The 19,570-nt window shown below is 44.8% G+C and overlaps 1 protein-coding gene across 4 annotated transcripts in view; it reads left to right on the plus strand.

Moving 5' to 3' along the window:
* Fam13c (family with sequence similarity 13 member C) overlaps positions 1-19,570 on the plus strand; it is a 111,023-nt gene that overhangs the window by 70,220 nt on the left and 21,233 nt on the right. For all 4 annotated transcript variants that reach the window (XM_021174614.3, XM_021174609.3, XM_021174611.3 and 1 more), the window contains 2 exons: positions 4,494-4,641; positions 18,383-18,593. In XM_021174614.3, coding sequence (XP_021030273.1) covers positions 4,494-4,641; positions 18,383-18,593 — 359 coding nt within the window. The remainder of the gene's footprint in view (positions 1-4,493; positions 4,642-18,382; positions 18,594-19,570) is intronic.

The following is a 19,570-nucleotide window of genomic DNA, read 5'->3' on the forward strand; positions in this document are numbered from 1 at the left end:
GGGCTTCTGAGATCCTTCCGTTCCACTGTCTGTCTTGCCTTGGGTCCCTGGCAGTTGTCTTCCCTTCGGCTTAGAGGTCTCCCTGGATGGCTGATGTTCATCCTTTCTGTCTTGCTTGGATTTCCTCCTCCTCTTCCTCCTCCTCCTCCTCCTTGTTTCTTTATGCTTGGTTCTCTGCAGTGTCTCAGAGAGGAGCAACCCAACCATGTGAGTAGATGCCCCGTGTCACTCAGTGTTGTTCCAGTGAGCATGCAGGAGGGAGAAGGTAGTTTCCCAGGTTACAGCATTCGAACGCACTCCCAGTTAGGGCCTGACATGCCCCTGTGTACTGACATCCCTTGCTGCTCCTCTAACTCGGTCGTTGGTTCTGCTCCAGACCCAAGTCTAGGTACCCACATGCGCCAGGTTCTGCATCTCCATCTTCAGTAAACATGCATGCTTGGCTTTCTTTCCATTCAGTAGAAGGGGACTCTAAAGTCATTTAGAGCAAGGTTCCTGGTAGGCAGGCTGGCCCAGAAGTGAAACCCTGGGAGGTAGAGTGATGAGTCACGAACGGTAGGCACCTTATGTGGCTTGTCAACATGGCCAGGCCTCTTCCCTGCAGCCAGTGTTTGGGGGCATCCACCCTGAATAGAGTCCAGTCCTGGAGTGATGACCACCTACCTACTGCTGCTTTTAGAGAGTGCCTTCTCCCCTCCCCTCAGTTCCCCTGGGAACAGCCCTCCTAGCCAGGGTTCTAACTCATTACAGTTACATCTGCCTCTTTTTACAGGTGACAGAAAAATAACAATCTAGGTTTGCAATAGCCAGGATGCTTTCCCACAGTCAGGCAGGATACAGAGCACTGTGGGCATCCCCTGTGGTTCTGTGAGAACCTGAAAGCCATTTTTTGCTTTTGCAGATTACACAAGAACACATAGGAGTCTGAGCCAGGCTGCACGCACCACATTAAAAAAATAATAATAAAATAAAAAGATTGAAGCCGGGTGTTGGTGGCACATGCTTTTAATCCCAGCACTTGGGAGGCAGAGGCAGGCGGATTTCTGAGTTCGAGGCCAGCTTGGTCTACAGAGTGAGTTCCAGGACAGCCAAGGCTACACAGAGAAACCCTGTCTTGAAAAAAATACATAAAAATAAATAAATAAATAAATAATAATAAAAAGATTGAGAGTGTATCTCTCTGCTAGATTGCTTGCCTAGTGTGTGGGAAGCCCTGGCTTCCTAATACCAGGCATGGTGATACACACCCATGATCCCACGGCTCATGGGGGTAGAGTCATGGGGATCAGAAAGTTAAGATCGTCCAGAGTGCTAGGCTAGCCTGGGCTACATGAGACCCTGCCACTCAAGAGAGAATCGGAAATGTCCACCTCCTTTTACACATGATTCTTTTTAAAAAGTCATTGTGAAATACATTTAATAGGAAAAACATGCCGTCCTAAGCCCTCGTAAGTATACCACTCAGCCATACTAAGTCCATACACCTTTCTGTGAATTCTTCACACCTGCGTCTTTCTTTCTTCATCACACAGAACTGAAATTCTGAACCCATGAGACAACTCTCTCCCTTCCCTGACCAGCCCTGGGGAATCAGTGCTCTGCTTCCTGGCTTTATGGGGTTTCTATACTCTTGTGCATAAGTGGAATTACATAGGATTTATCTTTCTGTGGCTGGTTCTTTTCACTCTGTGGTAGCCTATGCCAGTCACTGTCTTCCCCTTGAATTTTAAGGACTGTTGTCTGTAAGGTCATTCACGTTTTGAGCATCCATTCATCTGCCTGTGGACCCTTGGGCTCGATCACCGGGCATTAGTCTTTGAGGGGTACCATTGCAAAGTACCCACAGACTGGGTAGCTTAAACAGCAAAAATGTTTCTCACAGCTTTGAGTTTGGAAATTCAACATCAGAGTTCCCACTGTCTTAGTTTCTCCTGAGGCCTCCTCTCTCCTTGGCCTGTACAGGGTTGCATTCAAATGGGACCCTCATGGAGCCTTCTGGATGTGAATGCCCCCATGGTCTCAGGCTCTTACCAGGCCATCAGTCTTATTGGGATGGGTTCTGATCAGTATGGGATCTTTTAACCTTATTTACATCCTTAAAAGCCCCTGTCTTTAAGTATAGTCACATTGAGAATAGAGCTTCAATAGAGGAACTTTGGAGATGAAATTCAGCCAGTAACACCTCTAAGCTCCTGAAATGCCATAGATGTGGGTGCTCACAGAACTGTCCAAGTCTTTGAGTTCAGTTCTTTCCAGTATATACCTGACAATGAGGCTGTCTAATATGGTATCTGTATCCTTAAGATACGCGGGGCCCACCATGTTCTTTCCTGCACGGCTCTATCACGCCACAGTTCCATGGCATTGTCTATGTCTTTACTGTACACAAAAGTGCTTGTGAAGAGGCCATTCTGATTTCCTTGATGTCGACCTTGGTGTCCATCAACTGATTGATGTCCACCAAGCGATTGATTGGTGACCACCAACTGACTGATTGGTATCCACCAACTGATTGATTGGCATCTACCAACTGATTGATGTCTACCAATTGATTGATTGGTTATCATCAACTGATTGGTATGTACCAACTGATTGATATTCATCAATTGATTGGTTACTTCCAACTGATTGGTGTCCTCCAACTGATTGGTGTCCTCCAACTGATTGGTGACTGATGGCTAGATTCTTCTAGAAACTTGGTGCCTTTGCTCTATCTGCTTCTCCTCTCAGCAACCTTGAGCTCTCTCTCAGCTGCTGGAGTCATGTCCCAGCAGGGAGAAGAGGGCCACGGAAATCATCTACTCTCAGGCTATGCTTGCTGCTTTGGCTGTTAGGAATCACCTCTGAGGGCAGTGTTCATGTCAGCTCGTGAGCGTGTATCTGTGCCTGGTGGAGGAGGGACCTGAGTTGCTGAGATGCCCACGACTTCAGAATGTCTGAGAAAGTTTCAAACATCCCTCGGGGGGAGCATCATGTGAAAAACACTGCTGCCATGTCAGCTCAGTGGCTAAAAGCAGTGGGGGAGAAGTTGGTAGAGGGATGCGGGAGGAGATGCTTGGGTAGGTAGGCATACAAGAGTGTATATAAGGCAGAGTGTTGTGAGTTAGAGGCACAATGTGAAGGAACGGGGGTTGGTGTGAGGGTATTGAACATGCATGAAGAAGGATATGGGGGGCAGTCAGAAGTAGGGGTGTATGTGTGAAAGAGGAGGAAGAGTGGGGGGGGGTCTTGTTAGTATGGGACTGGTAGGTAAAGAGATGTGCTTGTAGAATAGGGTATGTAAGTGGGGGTTGAGGTTGGCATGAAAATGTACATAGTATGAGCATTTGGGGGTTAAGGTATGTTAGAGTATATGTATGTGTGAGTGGTATTGGAGGCAAGGTGTGGGGGGGGAGGTGTGTGTGTGTGTGTGTGTGTGTGTGTGTATGTGTGTAGGTATGTGGGCCAGGCGGGGGTTGGAGCTGTAGAGTGGGGTGCTCCATCGTGTGCCTGTGTGGCATATGTGAGGGGGCGAATAGTGTAAGAGTTGCCTATGTTGGAAGGTTTAGGTAGGGAAGAGGACCAATGGCCCTGCTTCCTGTGGCTGCCCTTGCCGCAGCTGGAGGGAGGTGGGCGGATTCGTAACCTGCTGAGCTGTCCCGCTGTGGCCTGGAAGTGCCCAGCCTGGACTCAGGCATGATTCATTTTCACCTGCCAGGGGACTCAGTTTGCTGGGGCTACTGCATCAGAAGTGCGTCAGTCTGCATGACTTGTCCTTACTAAGAACCTGGGAGAAATTAAAAATGCGACACGAAGGGGTAGGCGGGAGATTGTACTGTAGGCTGCAAAGGATCAATTGCTCTCCATCAAGTAGCTGAGTTAGGCTAAAGGGGCCAGCGCCGGCTCCCTAGACTCCGTTCCCCAGAGGAGGCAGCTGCAGCATCCCCCACCCCTCACCCCCGCCCCCTGCAAGAGAAGTAACTTTAGAAGGCATGCTGTAAAGCTAGGTGAAAGGGCCCAGAAGCCCCTCCTAGATGCCAGGCAGCCTCTGCAACTGTAACTCTTTGTGTGCTGCGGTCTGCCGCAGTCTGTGTCTTGGAGGGACGGTGGCTTTTATGAATGGTAGCCTGGGAGTGGCCTAATGTCTGGCTCCTGATGTCAGCACAGTGAATGAACAGTTGCGCGGAGGAGCGTAAAAGCCCCAGCACTTGCGAAGCGGACACCTTCTGAGATTGGCTCTCCAGATGCAGTGTCTCTTGCTGACGAAATCCCAGGTCCCATGTGTCACGGATAAACCGTATACGTTAGGATTGTAACGAGCCAGAAACTGAAGCTGCTGAGGATCATTGCGCATCTGACTGGGGACCAGCAGCTCCTTTCCCTGAGAAACAGCAGCAGCTAGCTGAGACCCCTTTCCTGCCAGGCACCAGACGAAGCTGCCGGAGAGCTGCAGCCCCCAGAGCTGTGTGTTAGGCAACCGCTTAGCTGGCTTCATGTTCTGCTTTTGTTGGCAGAATTCCTTGCTGAAGCTCCAAGCCCTCGAGTCTGGTCTGTGCTCCGCGTTTCTGACGACCCAGGAAGAAGATGGCCAGGTGCACGGAGTTAAGGACCCGGCCCCAGCTTCCACGCAGAGTGCGCCTGCCGACAGCGCAGATCCTGCAGGTAAGAGGCAGAGTCTGGGGGATGTCCCGCGTGGTACTCAGGAGACAGCTCAGCCTCCGCCTGGACTCCCGACAAAAATGATGCAACATCAAAGCCCAAGCCTAGGAGCTGCTGAGGAGGAACGGGAGGATTTAGGATTAGTTGCCAGGCAGACTTTCTTAAATGGGAGTCAGCTGGGAGCATCCGGTTACAACTTCTTGTAATTTTTCTGGTTGCTCTGTAATGAGGAGTAGAGTGTTCTACTGGACTTAGTTGGTCTGTACTATCTTAAAACTTAGCATGCTTTTGGGACACTAAGGACCAGGAGAGTTTCATCTCCTCTGTTCACTCTGTATAACTGAACTTACGCTGAGTAAGCAGGGATGAGTGGTTAGCTCTGGGCTCATTCCGATCGTGTATCCTCGTTCCGGCTTCTTCTGCGTCTGATTTTTTCCCCCTTCGGTTTTTCTACTTTCAATCCTAGGGACGGCTGTTTGGCTAGCCAATAGAAGGCAAATTAATACTCTCAGGAAGAATTCCAGAGGAAGGAAATAGCAATTTACCTGAGGAGGGAGTTTATCCTTCTCTATACAAATCTGCCAGAGGCTTGCAGCCCGCTCCCTGGATTGGGGGCGGGGCCTCAAAGGGCTTGGGGAGCTAGCTCTAGAAGAGACCTGTAATCTCCAGGGTTTGGAGGAAGAGATTGGAAATGGCAATCCAATTCAGTAGCATGAACAGCAGTCCTTACTTAACACACTTCTGTTTAAGAGCATCTCACGTGCCCTAAGCAGGCCGGATGGTCATCTGCAGTGTTGGAATTTGTTTTAATTAACAGTGCTTATAGGAGCTGCTAAGGGTAGCTAGTCCTGTTACTTATATTCCTATGATCAGGGAACTGTTTATGCATTTTTATGGTAGTAACTTACTGAAATGAACCATGGAACAATACTCGTGGCCATGAGGACCCCGAGGCCCAGTGGGACATAGTAAGTGTCAAAAGGCTTCCCTGTGACAACGTGTCATTGACAGTTGATGGCCTCCTTGGGTGGTAAGTGCCTCTTGTATTGGGCACTGTGTTTGGGTCCAATGTAGGTAGAATACTGATTGGGACAGGGGCCAATCAGTGCTTTAAATAAGTTGTGAATTTACTTAGGGGCTGCTCACAGAGAGGGACAAGCAAGACTTTGAGTGACAGTGTTCAGTGACAATTGGTAGGAACCAGGCAAAAGGTTCCTTTGAGACAGGGCTCGTGGTTCGGATACTGGATTCTATTTTTAATTTTTAGATTTATTTTTATTATTTTATGCACCACACGTGCTTGTGCTTGAGAAGGTGGCAAGCCTCCACATAGGTACTGGGAATGGAACCTGGGTCCTTGCAACACTCATGAGTTGCGATTAACCCTTGACACAACTCTCCAGCCTGGATACTGAATTTTTTTTAAATGCAGAAAACCTGAAAGTACCGAGAGCTCTGCCCAGGTAACCAAGCTCTAGAAAAACATAGAGAACTATGCGTTTCCACAGACCCCAGAGAGTTTCTTCATCCAGCTGAGGGGTTGTCAAGTTGAATTTGTAAAATATTTTCATGGGTTAAGGTTTGGTCTGATTCACTCCACAGGAAGCCTGTGCGGTTTATAGCTCACTGGTTATGGTTTGGAACAGTAGTTTGGTTTTTTTTTTTTTTTGGTTAGAATGTAATTACAGCATTTGTTTCCATATTTTCCTGACCTCCTCATTTTTTGTTATCTTCTTTTCTCTTTCTCTCCTCTTTCTCCACACACACACACGCACACGCACACGCACGCATGCACACACGCATGCACACACATAACCTGCTGAATCTGTTAAGTATTTCTTGCTTGTATATTATTTCAGGGCTGACTACTTGGTATTGGATGAGCAGTTGGGGAGCTCCTCCCTGGTGGAAGGCCTACTTCTCACCCTCAACAATTGCCTGTAGTTCTTTGTCTAGGGGTGGGCCCTGTGAGATTTCCAAACCTCCCATGGTTAGATCGAACAGCAGTTCTTAGTTGGTAGGAAGTATATATGGATTTCTGGGGTTATTATTATTATTTTTTTAAGGTTTTGGAATAGTAGGGGTGTGTGTGTCTGTGTGTCTGTGTATGTATAAAATACCCATGGTGCATGAGTACATGTGTGTGCACACACATATATTTAAATCCCTGGTGAAAAGAGGACTGTATAAGATTATCATAAGTGACCACAAGTCCATAGAACATTATATTACAAATTTAATAACCCTGTATTCCATGTCAATAGTAGATTCAATAATCATTATAAATAGGACAAAATCCACCCAGTGGTTTTTATAGGAATTCCTGGATATGATCTGCCAGCAGTGACTACTAATGGTAAAATTCACAAATAGAAACTGTTGTCACTATAAAAAAGTTTAGATTCATTTTAGACTTAACTAGTACATGACGTAAGTTACTTAAATCTCACATACAGGTTTGAACTGATGGTCTGATAGAACAGCGGTAGTAAATTGTCTGGTGTTCAAACCTTGGTCTTTAGGTTGATTTATAAGTTGTGAGGTTCCTACTCACTCAGTTAGATGCTTGAAATGGCATCTTGTTCTGTGAAGTCAGTTTATAACTGTACCTGCCACAAGAGTGGATTTCCTGGTGCCCTGTAGGCACAGACTCGTCTCAACAGCATTCTAGAGATTTCTTATACTCCATAGTCATCAAGAGGATTGACCCACAGGGAGGTTTTTACTCTTTATCTTAAACCATCTTGGGTACCAGTTCCAGAGTCTGGTACATTGATAATCACTCTGAGCAAAAGGATCCAGTAGTCAAGAGGATAATGTCTCAGAGAGAGAATTTCAAGGCTTCTGACTGCCTTACCACTGTTATCAACGGACCACAGGAGACTTACGACTCAGCATCTAGGGGCACATCAATCAACTAGGTCATATCAATCTAGGTCAGAATCAATCATCTTCATCTATTAAGATGGAGATTAGAAAGTACTCATGCACCAAGGTCACAGGCAGGTGAGATGGCTCATGGACAAGGACCAGTGCATAGACAACATGTTAATACAGGGGTCCCTGGAGCAAAGTAACAGGTAATTTGAGAGCACCGGGAGGCCCATGAACTGTTCTTGCTCGTGGAGAACTGTCTGGTTTGGGACTAAAATGTCTCTCACATGCTTGAGGTGTGTCCTAGACCCCAGATATAATCTCGCATAGGTCACCCTACCTATGACTTGCCAAACACATCGTCTAAGATAGGAACTGTTAGGGTATGGGTCTTTGTGTCTTTCTGGTTGACTCTGCTCTCCAGTGTAAAAGTCCTGGAGAAAGGACCACGTGGACGCAGCCCTTAGGAATGGGGTGACTCCTGTCAGAAGAGTCCAGAACCCTAGCTGACTGACTTTCTACTATTTTAGGGTAGAATGAGAAGCCAGTTAATTGTAGCCTGGAAGAGGAGGGCCCTCTCAATGGCTAGACATGGCTGTTTCCTTGAACTCATCAGACTTCCCACCTGCAGAACTGTGAGAAAGGAACTCCCCTTCTTTACTAGCCCCTTAGTCTCTGGCAGTTTGTCATAGCAGCACAGACTGACTAAGACAGAAATCCATATGATAGTCTCAAAAACTCACAGTAGCTGGATCAGCATTTATCATTCTGGTCTGAGTGAATGTCTATTCTGGTGTCACTGGGTGAAAAATGGCCCGAGGGTTGTCCTTATGATGGCTTTCCATGTTGAAGTCTGCACAGAGACAGTTTGGCATTTCATAGGGCTGAGCATAGCCCTGTTCTGTGTCTCCAAGGATGACTGTAGAATGGAAGTTACGGTCAACGTTGTCCTTAAAGATGGCTGAACACCCACTGCTCCAAATAATTCCTTTAGCAGTACACAGTTCCTTTTTCTAAGGTCTTGATTTATAAGTTCTCCATTTGAGTACGACAGTGATGTGATATAGACCATCTATTTTATCTTAAAGGTTTCCCTGTCAACTATAGGTCTTGTCTTAATCTCCGTCAAAATGGGTGCTGTCTTCTTATCCCTACTTCAAGAGTTGCAGATTACTTGGAAATGCTAACATATCTCTAGATGATGTGGTTACACACCTCTGAACGCAAAATTAAAAGGTGGGGATGGAACTAGATGCTAGACAAGCTTTCCTGAACTCAGCGCCATGCTGGGGTGTCATGAAATCATTTTTGTTGTAGCTACAGTTTACAGTTGGATTTATAGAGCAGAAAAGTATCTCAGGTGTACCAGTAGGTGAGCATCGTCATTCATATAACCTGTTCCTTTATTTACCTGAGGGCTAGCCTCAGATAGGCTTTGAAGGTTTTGTTAGAGAGGATGTATGTCATTCCAACCTCAGAAGCTCACATAGTCCCCAAAGACCTCTTAGATGCTTCATTATTTACATGGTTGAGTAGAACTGCATGGATTTTTGTGCCTATATGACTGCAAACCTTTCTTGAACCTTCTATATATTATTTTTATATAAAATAAGTATGTCTATTTTTATTTATATAAATATTTTGTCTGTCTGTCTGTATGCATGTATGCATGTGCACCATGTGTGCATGGTGCCTATGGAGGCCAGAATATGGTGTTGGTTCCTCTGGAACTGGAGTTACACAAGGTCATGAGCTGCCATGTGGGTTCTGGGAAATTAACTCAGATCTTCTGTAAGGACCGTGAGGGCTCCTAACCACTGAAATACCTCTCCAGGCACTTTCTAGAACCTTTTGATCTTCTCAGACTGCACCACCCACTGCTCGAAGTACAAAATGGCTACTGCTGCACAGAGTAGCCCTGCAGTATTTGTCTTTATTCGATTTCAGCGGGGCTCCATTTTGTGTTGCTTCTGTTGGGTGCCTTTAGCGATACTGGAGATGGATTTAGTACTCACAACTGGAGTGGGTGGTTGTACTGTTTGCTGGAGACCAGGATTCCTGCTAAGCATTTTCTATAATGCACTGAAGCTGTGCCCTCCCTGACCAAAGACCTTCAGCTCCCAGTGCCATGCTTAGGCCTGGAAGTGTGCTATATAGCATTTGGTGTGTGTGTGTGTGTGTGTGTGTGTGTCTGTGTGTGTATGAATGTATGTATACACATTTGTTTGTATGTTTGTATGGATGCTTTTCAGTTTTTAAAATCTATTTGGAACGTTAAACATGATAGAAGTTGGGAAAAAAAAATCTTATGAAGTCCTCTATGAAAGGAATCGTGACAAGTTCCTGATTAGACAGAAACCGGTCCCTCTCCAAGGGAGAAGACGTAGTGTAACTGTGGCTTCATGGAATGAATTGGGTAGTGTTCCTTCTGTTTCTATTTTGTGGGTAGTTTGAAGAGTATTGGTATTAGATCTTCTTTGAAGGTCTGATAGAATTCTGCACTAAACCCATCTGGCCCTGGGCTTTTTTTGATTGGGAGACTTTTAATGACTGTTTCTATTTCTTTAGGAGATATGGGACTGTTTAAATGGCTTATCTGATTGGTATTTGGTATCTGTCTAGAAAATTGTCCATTTCATCTAGATTTTCCAGTTTTGTTGAATATAGGCTTTCGTAGTAGGATCTGATGCTTTTTAAAAATTTCTTCAGTTTCTGTTATTATGTCTCCCTTTTCACTTCTGATTTTGTTAATTTGGATACTGTCTCTATGCCCTCTGGTTAGTCTGGCTAAGGGTTTATCTATCTTGTTTTTTTTTTTTTTTGTTTGTTTGTTTTTTTAAATTTGTCTTGTTGAACTAGCTCCTGGTTTTGTCGATTCTTTGTATAGTTCTTTTTGTTTCTTTTGTATTTGCTTCTTTTTGTTCTAGAGCTTTCAGATGTGCTGTTAAGCTGCTAATGTGTGGTGGGTATTTCATTTCTATCGTATCTTAATCAAATCAGGCCGGTTTCCTCTCAATCCCGAGATTAAAGAGGAGAAAATAACTTTGGAGAGTCAGTGCAACTTGTTGGAGGTGCCACAGGCAGAGCTGGGCAGTGATTGGCAACAAAGGGGACCTGCTGGGACGGGACTTCTCCAGTTCTTTTCCACTAGCAGTCACTGTCCAACTCAACTTAGCGCTCATACTTAAAATCTTCCAGATTTTGAAATTAAGTTGGTACCTTATTTACACTTCCTATAACTGCTTTGTTTTGAAAGTGACTGTTTGAATCTATGCCCTTTTCAAAAAGATTTATTTATTTATTTATTTATTTATTTATTTATTTATTTATTTATTGTATATGAGTACACTGTAGTTATCTTCAGACACACCAGAAGAGGGCGTCAGATCCCATTACAGATGGTCATGAGCCACCATATGGTTGCTGGGATTTGAACTCAGGACCTCTGGAAGAGCAGTCAGTGCTCCTAATGACTGAGCACTCATCTCTCCAGCCCTTGAATCTGTTCTTACACTGAAACCCTAAGACCCAGATTTGTGGTTAATGTGTCGGTTTTAGCTCACTGTTCCCATGGTCATTTTCCCTTCTCTGGCGTTTGTGCCTGCCTTGAGGGTTCCATTTGATTCCTACTGGACTGAATTAGAATATTATTCATGAATATGGGGAGAGATGGTTTAGTTACCAAATGTTATCATTCATGGGCATGGGGCAAGGCAAAATGAACAGGGGACCTCTGTCCATCAAATCTCATAACACCATGGGAATCCATAATTGTATCAATTCAAAAAATAATTTAGTGCCTTTCAAACTATGGGCATAAAACTTTCCTTTTTATTTTAACACTTTGGGATTGCCTCCCAAGCCATCCCTGCTGATGTGTATCATTGTGTCAGCTTTCCTGTTATATCCCTGTGGTCTGTAAGAAGTCACTCAGAGCTTGTTACACACTGAAAACAGTTGGGGCAGGTCCCACTGACTCCATCCGCACTGGCTCACATTGCCAATCATCTGCCCTCCTGGAGCCTCCCATGGTTTGAGACCTTGACCTGAGGCTGTTTGGTGTTTTACTCCAGCCGGGGCTGGAGAGATGGATCAGTGATCAAGAGCACCGGCTGCTCTTCTGAAGATCCTGAGTTCAAATCCCAGCAACTACTTGGTGGCTCATGACTACCTGTAGTTCCAGTTCTAGGGGATTCCATGGGCTGTAGACTTCTTGGGCATTGGCACATGTGGTACACAGCAGCTAAGACACCCAAATATATTTTAAAAAAATGCAGCACCTGCAAACTGACACATTATCATATTAGAAATGTAAATGAAGATTAATCTAAGATCTGTTTGCAAGCATTGGTACTGACATGCCTGTCAAAAAGATATTAATTCAACTTTGCCCTTTGCTACATATGTCAAGAGAGTTTGTGTTCATTGCAAAACGTGACCCAGTTCTTTGGTTTTATTTTTAAAATGACCTTGGCATGAAATTTGGACCATAATCCTCTTGAAAGGCTAGATATGTTATATTCAATATTCAGCTTTGTTCTGAGATAATAACTCCTTGCACATTTTCATAAGCTAGCTTGGTGACTTCGTATAGGCCGTCTAATCTTTCATACCTCATCCTTCTTGTCTTTAAATAACAGAAAGGACGCTATCCACTCTAAGTTTTGTTGTAAAACTGCATAGAATAAGATCTGTGAAATACTCCACATGTCAATCCTGGTATATGGTCAAGAAATGTTAGCTTTTATTATTTTCAACTTTTAATTTAGATTATTTTAATTTGTATGTGTGTGTGTGTGTGTGGTGTGGGTGTTTGTTTGCATATGGGTACACGTACACGTCTTTATGAACTTGTAGAGGTCAGAGGGCAACTTTTCAGGAGTCGATTCTCTTCTTCAGTGATGGCAGCAAGAGCCCTGGCCCACTGTGTCATCTCCACAGCCTACCTCTCATTATTGCACAGGTGGGCATTCTTGAATTCAGAGTTTATATTCCTTTGGTTCCAGCTTGTGACGATCACATCTGCCTTCAGACACCGACTGTCTCTTACTTTCTAATGCTTTCAGGGGGTGGGGACAGCATCCACAGTTCATTTTGCAGATCTCTGCCGGACTCTCGGATGTGGTTGACATGATTCTAGCTTCTGTAAGCAGGAGAGTATCCCTAACGACAATAATCTATGGAGCGGATGGCTGAAGAGTCACCACCATCAAAGCTGAAACCACATTTGCTGTAATACGTTATAGCCTGCGCTCTGCCTATGAGCCCAGTTAACTTTTTTCCCGTGTTTTAGCATCATGCTGACACTTTGTTTACCAAAGAAAGCTCTTCAACACGTATAGATGGCCATGCCCTTGTCTGAGGTCGTTTCTGCAGCTTCCTTTTCGAAAGGCAGAGAGTAGGACTCCGATGACTGTTAACTGACAGATAGTTATGTAAGTGGCTAGCCCAACCCAGAATGCCTTGCATCTGCCCTGATGCTCATGGCCACCGTAGCATGGTGATGCTTTCCTCTATCCTGATGGATCTCTTCACCAAGCCCGTCCGTCTGCTTCCTCCGTGGCCAATATATCGCCACAACTCTCTGCTTACCCCATCCTCTTTCCTGCCTCCTTGTGGACCTGTTAGCTCCTTCAGAAGCTTAAATATTGCATCCCTACAGGGCAACCCAGCAGAATCCACCAGGTATTTTTGGTTGGTGTCCTAGTTTGCTTTCTGGTGCAGTAATGGAATGCTGATCGACCAACCAACCAACCAACCAACCAACCAACAAACCAACCCACCTTAGGCAGGACAAGGTTTATTTCCCCTTAGGCTTTTACAGTCGGTCTTCAGAGGAAGCCAGGGCCGGAACCTGGAACTGAAACAAAGGCATCCAGAGAGCCTAGCTCTCTGGATCTCTTTCTCTGGCTTGATTTCCCTGCATCACACATAACTACTCCTCGTACAGAGCCCAGCCATACCTGCCTAGGGATGGTGGGCTCAGTCCTCTTCCATCAATTAGCAATGAAGAAAATGTCACACAAATGGAATGGAACCATCGGTCATTTTTGTCTCCTCTTCACCGGTGATTCTAGGTTCACGGCAAGTTGACCAATGAAGCCCACCGTGACATTTGAGTTTGTCTCCATGTCCTTCCCTTTGTGTGTGAGTCAGAGCCCTCCATGCTTTTTGTTCTGGGACCACCAGGGCCAGAATGCTTAGACTTGAAACTTGCTAAGGTCTTGGGCATGCGTTGGGCTCGTTCCACATCCCAAGCCAGCCAAGGCTCGTGTCTGGCCATTGGGATGTATCTGAAAGTTGCCTAGGGTCCACCACAAATAACAAACCCCGGAGTGAAAATAATGAGTCTGCAAGTCTCTGGCTTACACAGCTGAGCAAGCTCTCTCTGGCTCTTGCAGAGATTTATTTAAAGTTTGAGTTGCTGTTTTAAAAACCCGCATTAGGAAGATACATTTTTAAATCTGATTGAGTCACTGTAACGTAACATCTGCTTCTGCCTGGGGTTGCAGCCAGATCAGAAGTGGTCTCTTGGCCTCCACATACTGGAGGTAATTATTTCTCGGCTTTGTGTTCCCTACTGTTCAGTGAGTGGGCTGCCAGAGACACTTTGGCTTTCAGCAACAGAAATGTGTCATCTTCTACTTGAAGGAACTGGTCATAGCTAGTACCCCCCCCCCCAAATCCTGCCCCGCTTCCTCCTGCATCACCGCCAGAATGGGTCAGCCTAGTTCTATATCTTCCTACAGAACTGAAAAGTGGCTTCACATGACCATGATGCAAAACTCTGAGGGCAAGTGTTGGGACATTGTGAGTCACTCCACAAATGCCCAGTGATATTCTTTGGAAATAAGCACTAATGGGGAGGTCCAAAATGTTGAGACATAATTGATTGACAGCCCTCGTGGTGTAACCAATAGGTGCTCCTAGGGGGTTCTCAGAATAATATTTATCTTCCTAATTTTATGATAGTCACTAAAATGATGTTTCTCAAGGGGAGCACCTATCATATCTTCATATGCCCTATCCTAATGTCTCACCAAGGTTTCTTGAACAAGCTTTGGTTTCATTTCAGAGATTTTTTTTAAAAGACTGTGCTCAGGGACTCCTGCTTGCTAGTGCAAGTGTGCAGCCCCAAAACTCATCCCCAGCCCAGCCCTGAGAAGTTTAAGGTGAATTCAGTCAAATGTTGATTAGTTTAATAGCTATGGATAGCCGGTCAGATTAACATCTTAAATATAGTTCTCCTGATTAAACTGAAAATTTCAAAAACTAAGTTGCAATCGCGCCTAGATAAATACAAGTAATAGGAAAAATGATGTGTACGGATATGCTAAGAGCGTGTCAGACTGTGGCTTTATTTAACGTCACCCTCACTTAACCTTGTGAGGAAGCTTTCATTTTTCTCATTCAATCCATGGGGAAAAATGAGTTTTAAAGAAGTTTCATTTTTGAGGCCAGTGGGTTAAAGTGCTTGCTGCCAAGCCTGATCTTGTAAGTTTGATCCCCCAGTATCATATTATGGGATGAGATAAACCAGCTCAGAAAAGTTATCTTCTGGGCCTCACATGTTATACGTATGTGAGTGTGTGTGTGCACACATGCCAGTATACATTGGTATGTGCATCATTCACGCACTCGAGTGCGCGCGTGCGTACACACACACACACACACACACACACACACACAATGTTAAAAGCTTCACTTTGGTCCATATCCCTTAGCCAATGGGAGACCTGGTATTCATGCTTATAGTTTCTGCTCTGTTGCACTTAATGTGACCACTCCAAAAGGCCATGGGACCTGAAAGAATGGAGCCAATCAATGAGGCAGACTAAAAGTCTCTTGCAACAGCCAACTTTCTTCAGAGTCTCAGACAGTTCACACTCTGAGGGTTAAGAGAGGTCACATGAGTGAGTTCTCATGGGTTTAAGTTGTATACAGTCCTAAGGACTAGCCACAAGTGGCAAAAACACGTCTTTCCATAGAGGCGTATAAAGAACAGTTTAAACATTTAATCCAATAACAGCAGCCAACAGGCATGAGCCATCTGGAGTGAACTCACTCCTACCCACTACACCTAGGAGGAGCATGGAAATATATCCCAAGAACAATTCTGTGATTTGAAGACACTGAAGTCACTAGACTCCTGACTTGGCCTTATATTACTGTAGGCTTTCTTTCTCTAAGATGTAAGATACCTATGTTACAGAGATTTTTGGAAAGTATAAAGAAGAATTTCTTTTGTCATGGTGTGAGTGCTCAACCGCTGTTTTTAAGTGGGGTCCCGCGTTGCTTGCCTGCAGAGCAGACCTCCTCTTGTGTCTTTTCACAGCCTTGCGTGTTTGATTCAAGGAAACAGAAGGAAGCCAGCAAACTGGCTGAGTTCGCCCTCCCCCCCAACCCAAGCATGCATCAGCCCCCCTCTTCCCGAAACATGCAGTTACCAGGCTCTTGGCTCTCAGCCCCTTCCTCTAGACCATGATATACCATGCTGCGGGCCCTGGCAAGCTACCCCTTACTTCAGAAGAAACAGAGATCACGTCCTCAGGATCCTTGAGAAGCCACCACGTTCTGGGTGGCCACACGCTTCTTCTCCCTGTGCAGTTGGTTGGCAGAGGCTGCAAACTCTCTTCCCAGATGGCAGCACTGGCTTTGAGTCCTGCCTTGGCCTCTTTTGAGCAGAGGGCCCCGTTGAATCTGTCTACACAAGTGTATACACAAATACACTTGCCAACTGATTGAATTAAGCCTGTTCTCAATTCAAATGGTATGTTTGGACAAGAACTAAGGCTCTATGAAGTTACCAGTAGTATTCATCCTATAGAGGAGCAGAACTTACAGAGTAGCACATATATAATTAATATAATACAAAACATTTAATATATAATACTATAGATAATTCCCTCTATATTTATATATACATATATATGCATATACATATACACACATATACATACATGTATACTGTATTATGTATAAACACATGTATATCATACATGTATGCTTATGTGTATATATTTATATACACACATATGTATACACATATACTTTTATATGTGTATGTATAGATGCACAGTATATAATATACACTATTACACATATAATGTATATTATACAATGTACATATATAATATCCATATATGTATATTGTGTATTTGTATATTATATATGTACACACATATAAACATGTATATAAACACATATATTCTTTACATAAAAATATGTATATATATTCTTTATATATACATATGTATATATGTGTGTGTGTATACACACACACACACACAGAGGATTTATTAAGACAGCTTACAGGCTATAGTCTAAAAATGGCTGTCTACAAATTGAAGCTCTATGAGTCCAATTGTTCTTTCAGTCCACAGGGCTGGTGTCTCAGCTGATCTTCACTGGGCTCCAGAATCCTGAGGAAACAGGCTATAATGCCAGTGAAGGAATGAACTTGCCAGCAAGATTGAGAACCAGCAGGCAAAGAGAGCAAGCTTCCTTCTCCTATGTCCTTTATTTAGGCTGCCAGCAGGAGGCATGGCCCAGATTAGAAGCATGTTTTCCCACTTCAAAGGATCGGGATTAAAGTTATGTGTTTGCACCTCAAATGATTTAATTAAGAAAATGAAATCTGGGCTGTGTGGTGCAAGCCTTTAGTACTAGCACTTGAGAGTCAAAGGAGCTATGAGCTGGAGACTAGCCTCGAGTATCTCAGGGATCCTCTGCTAGCGTGCCGCCTATCTCTCATCTTCCCCTTGTACAGGCGAAGCTGACATCTGGACTGGCCCTGGTGGGAACTAAAGAGCTAAGTTAGGAGGGACAGGGGAGGAGGTCACATCAAAAATCGGAGCCCAGAGCTGGCCTGCTGGGCGGAGGCACTGCAGTAGGCTTTGCTTTCATTTTAGTTTTGTTCAAAAGAGAATGTTATGTAATATTTTGAAAAGCAGAACAGTCATTCCTAACTCTCTATGTTGGAGTGATTGTGTAGTCTCTTTGGTTTCTCTCCCCACTCATCTATTTTTCTTTCTTTCTTTCTTTCTATCTATCTATCTATCTATCTATCTATCTATCTATCTATCTATCTATCGTCTACATCTCTCTCCCTCTCTCCTTTCCTCTTTCCTTTTTCCTCCTCCTTTTTCTCTTGTTCTCCTCATTTTAGGATGTTACTACATTCACTTGGGTGCATAAGCACTTGCTCACATGATGTCGGGACACACGTGTGAGGATGACTTGGAGTCAGAGTTGGTTTTCTTCTCTAGCCACGTGGGTCCTGGCGATTGAACTCAGCTCATCCAGCCTTGGCCTTTGCCCACCGATCCATCCATCTCCTCCCTGGCCTAGGAGTACTACTGCTGTGTTTTAAACTCTGTGCTTTCTGCTGGGCAGGCTCTGAGCAGCGTGTGTGCATGCTGATGCAACCCCGTGTTGGAGACTGACTCCTCGTCCCTCTTCTTCCTCTCTTCTCACCCCCTCCCTCTACTTCTTTCCTGGCAAATAATTCTGCTAGTCTCCCTTTTCCTCACAATCTGTATCTTTTAAACCAAACTCTGATGTACTCTTAGCTCCTTTCAGCGTGCCCTCCAACTCACACAAATGACATCAAATGAGATCCTCGTGCCGGCTGGAACAACTCATTCTGGAATTGTCTTCTAGCACCTTTGTTGGTGGCTTTGTAATATTTTCTATGCAGGTTTTTTGGAGAACAAACATGACAGTGTTTTGAAAGCTTTTCCTACCTCCAGAAGGAAGACACGACAGAAACATGCCATTTACCACTGATGTTATGATCTTTATTTAGGAGCATGGCAGCCTCGGGCTCTCTGTCACTTCTAAGTCTGGATATCTCATCTTGTTTCCCCAGATCCCATGCCAGCTCATAAGGATGCACCGGGTGATGCCGATGGTACCGCAGAAGACCTCCAGTCTGCAGGGGCCAGCAGGCTACTCTATCACATCACCGATGGTGACAATCCGTTGCTGTCACCACGGTGCTCCATCTTTAGCCAAAGTCAGAGGTTCAACTTGGACCCTGAGTCTGCTCCATCTCCACCCAGCAGCCAGCAGTTCATGATGTAAGAAAGCCTGCATCCTCATTTCATGTGGTTTCCCAAAGACTTTCATAACATACAGTGAAATTCAGCTCTGAAATAGGGCAGATGTGCCCATGGAGTACTCTGTCAGGCTGTGATAAAGCAAAGCGCTCTCTCTCTCTCTCTCTTTCTCTCTTTCTCTCTCTCTCCAGTTTGCAGTTCGCAATAATACTTCAGTACTGAGTTGGGGGTCTCAGAGAGAAATGCTCATGAAAATCAAAATACATGTTGGGTATTTTGGAAAGAATGAAGTGTGTGTCTTTGCACACATCTTAAGTATCATTTTTTAAGATATATTTTATTTTTATGATTACACTGTAACTGTCTTCAGACACACCAGAAGAGGGCATCGGATTCCATTACAGAAGGTTGTGAGCCACCATGTGGTTGCTGTTGAACTCAGGACCCCTGGAAGTACAATCAGTGCTCTTACCCGCTGAGCCATCTCTCCCGCCCTGAAGTGCCATTCTTAATCCGCTCAGTCTGCTTCCCATGCCCGGCAGTGGAGGGAATGTTCATTAGCCAGTTCTAGAGAAGTAGTATCTAAAAATAACCATCGTCCTCCCCAGATTCAACGGGCAGCCAGAGGTAGCAGTCTCTGTGTATGTACCAGATGTGACCTCCACACGGTTCATTGAGTGGCATCTCGCCATGTGTCAGATGTGACCTCCACATTGGTCATTTAGCAGCATCCCCTTGTATGCCAGAAGCACCCACTGTCCCCCTCGCCCCCCGCATTGGCTCTTTGTGTTTGTGATTGGGGTTAGTTCTAGGAACTGTGTCGTGCTCCACTTTCGCTTGCACGAATACTTTTGACATGTAATTAAAAGGCAGACATCCTTGGCCAAAGTTTGCTCTGTTTCCATGGCCCTAGTTTCTCTCCCACAGCTTAACTGTTGTTCCTGAGTTTATCCAGGGATCAAGGGTGACGTGCTAGAGGTGCGTGGCGAGTCATTGCA

Source organism: Mus caroli, unplaced genomic scaffold, assembly GCF_978045245.1.
Source record: "Mus caroli unplaced genomic scaffold, Mus_caroli_1 scaffold_9, whole genome shotgun sequence".
Taxonomy (NCBI): domain Eukaryota; kingdom Metazoa; phylum Chordata; class Mammalia; order Rodentia; family Muridae; genus Mus; species Mus caroli.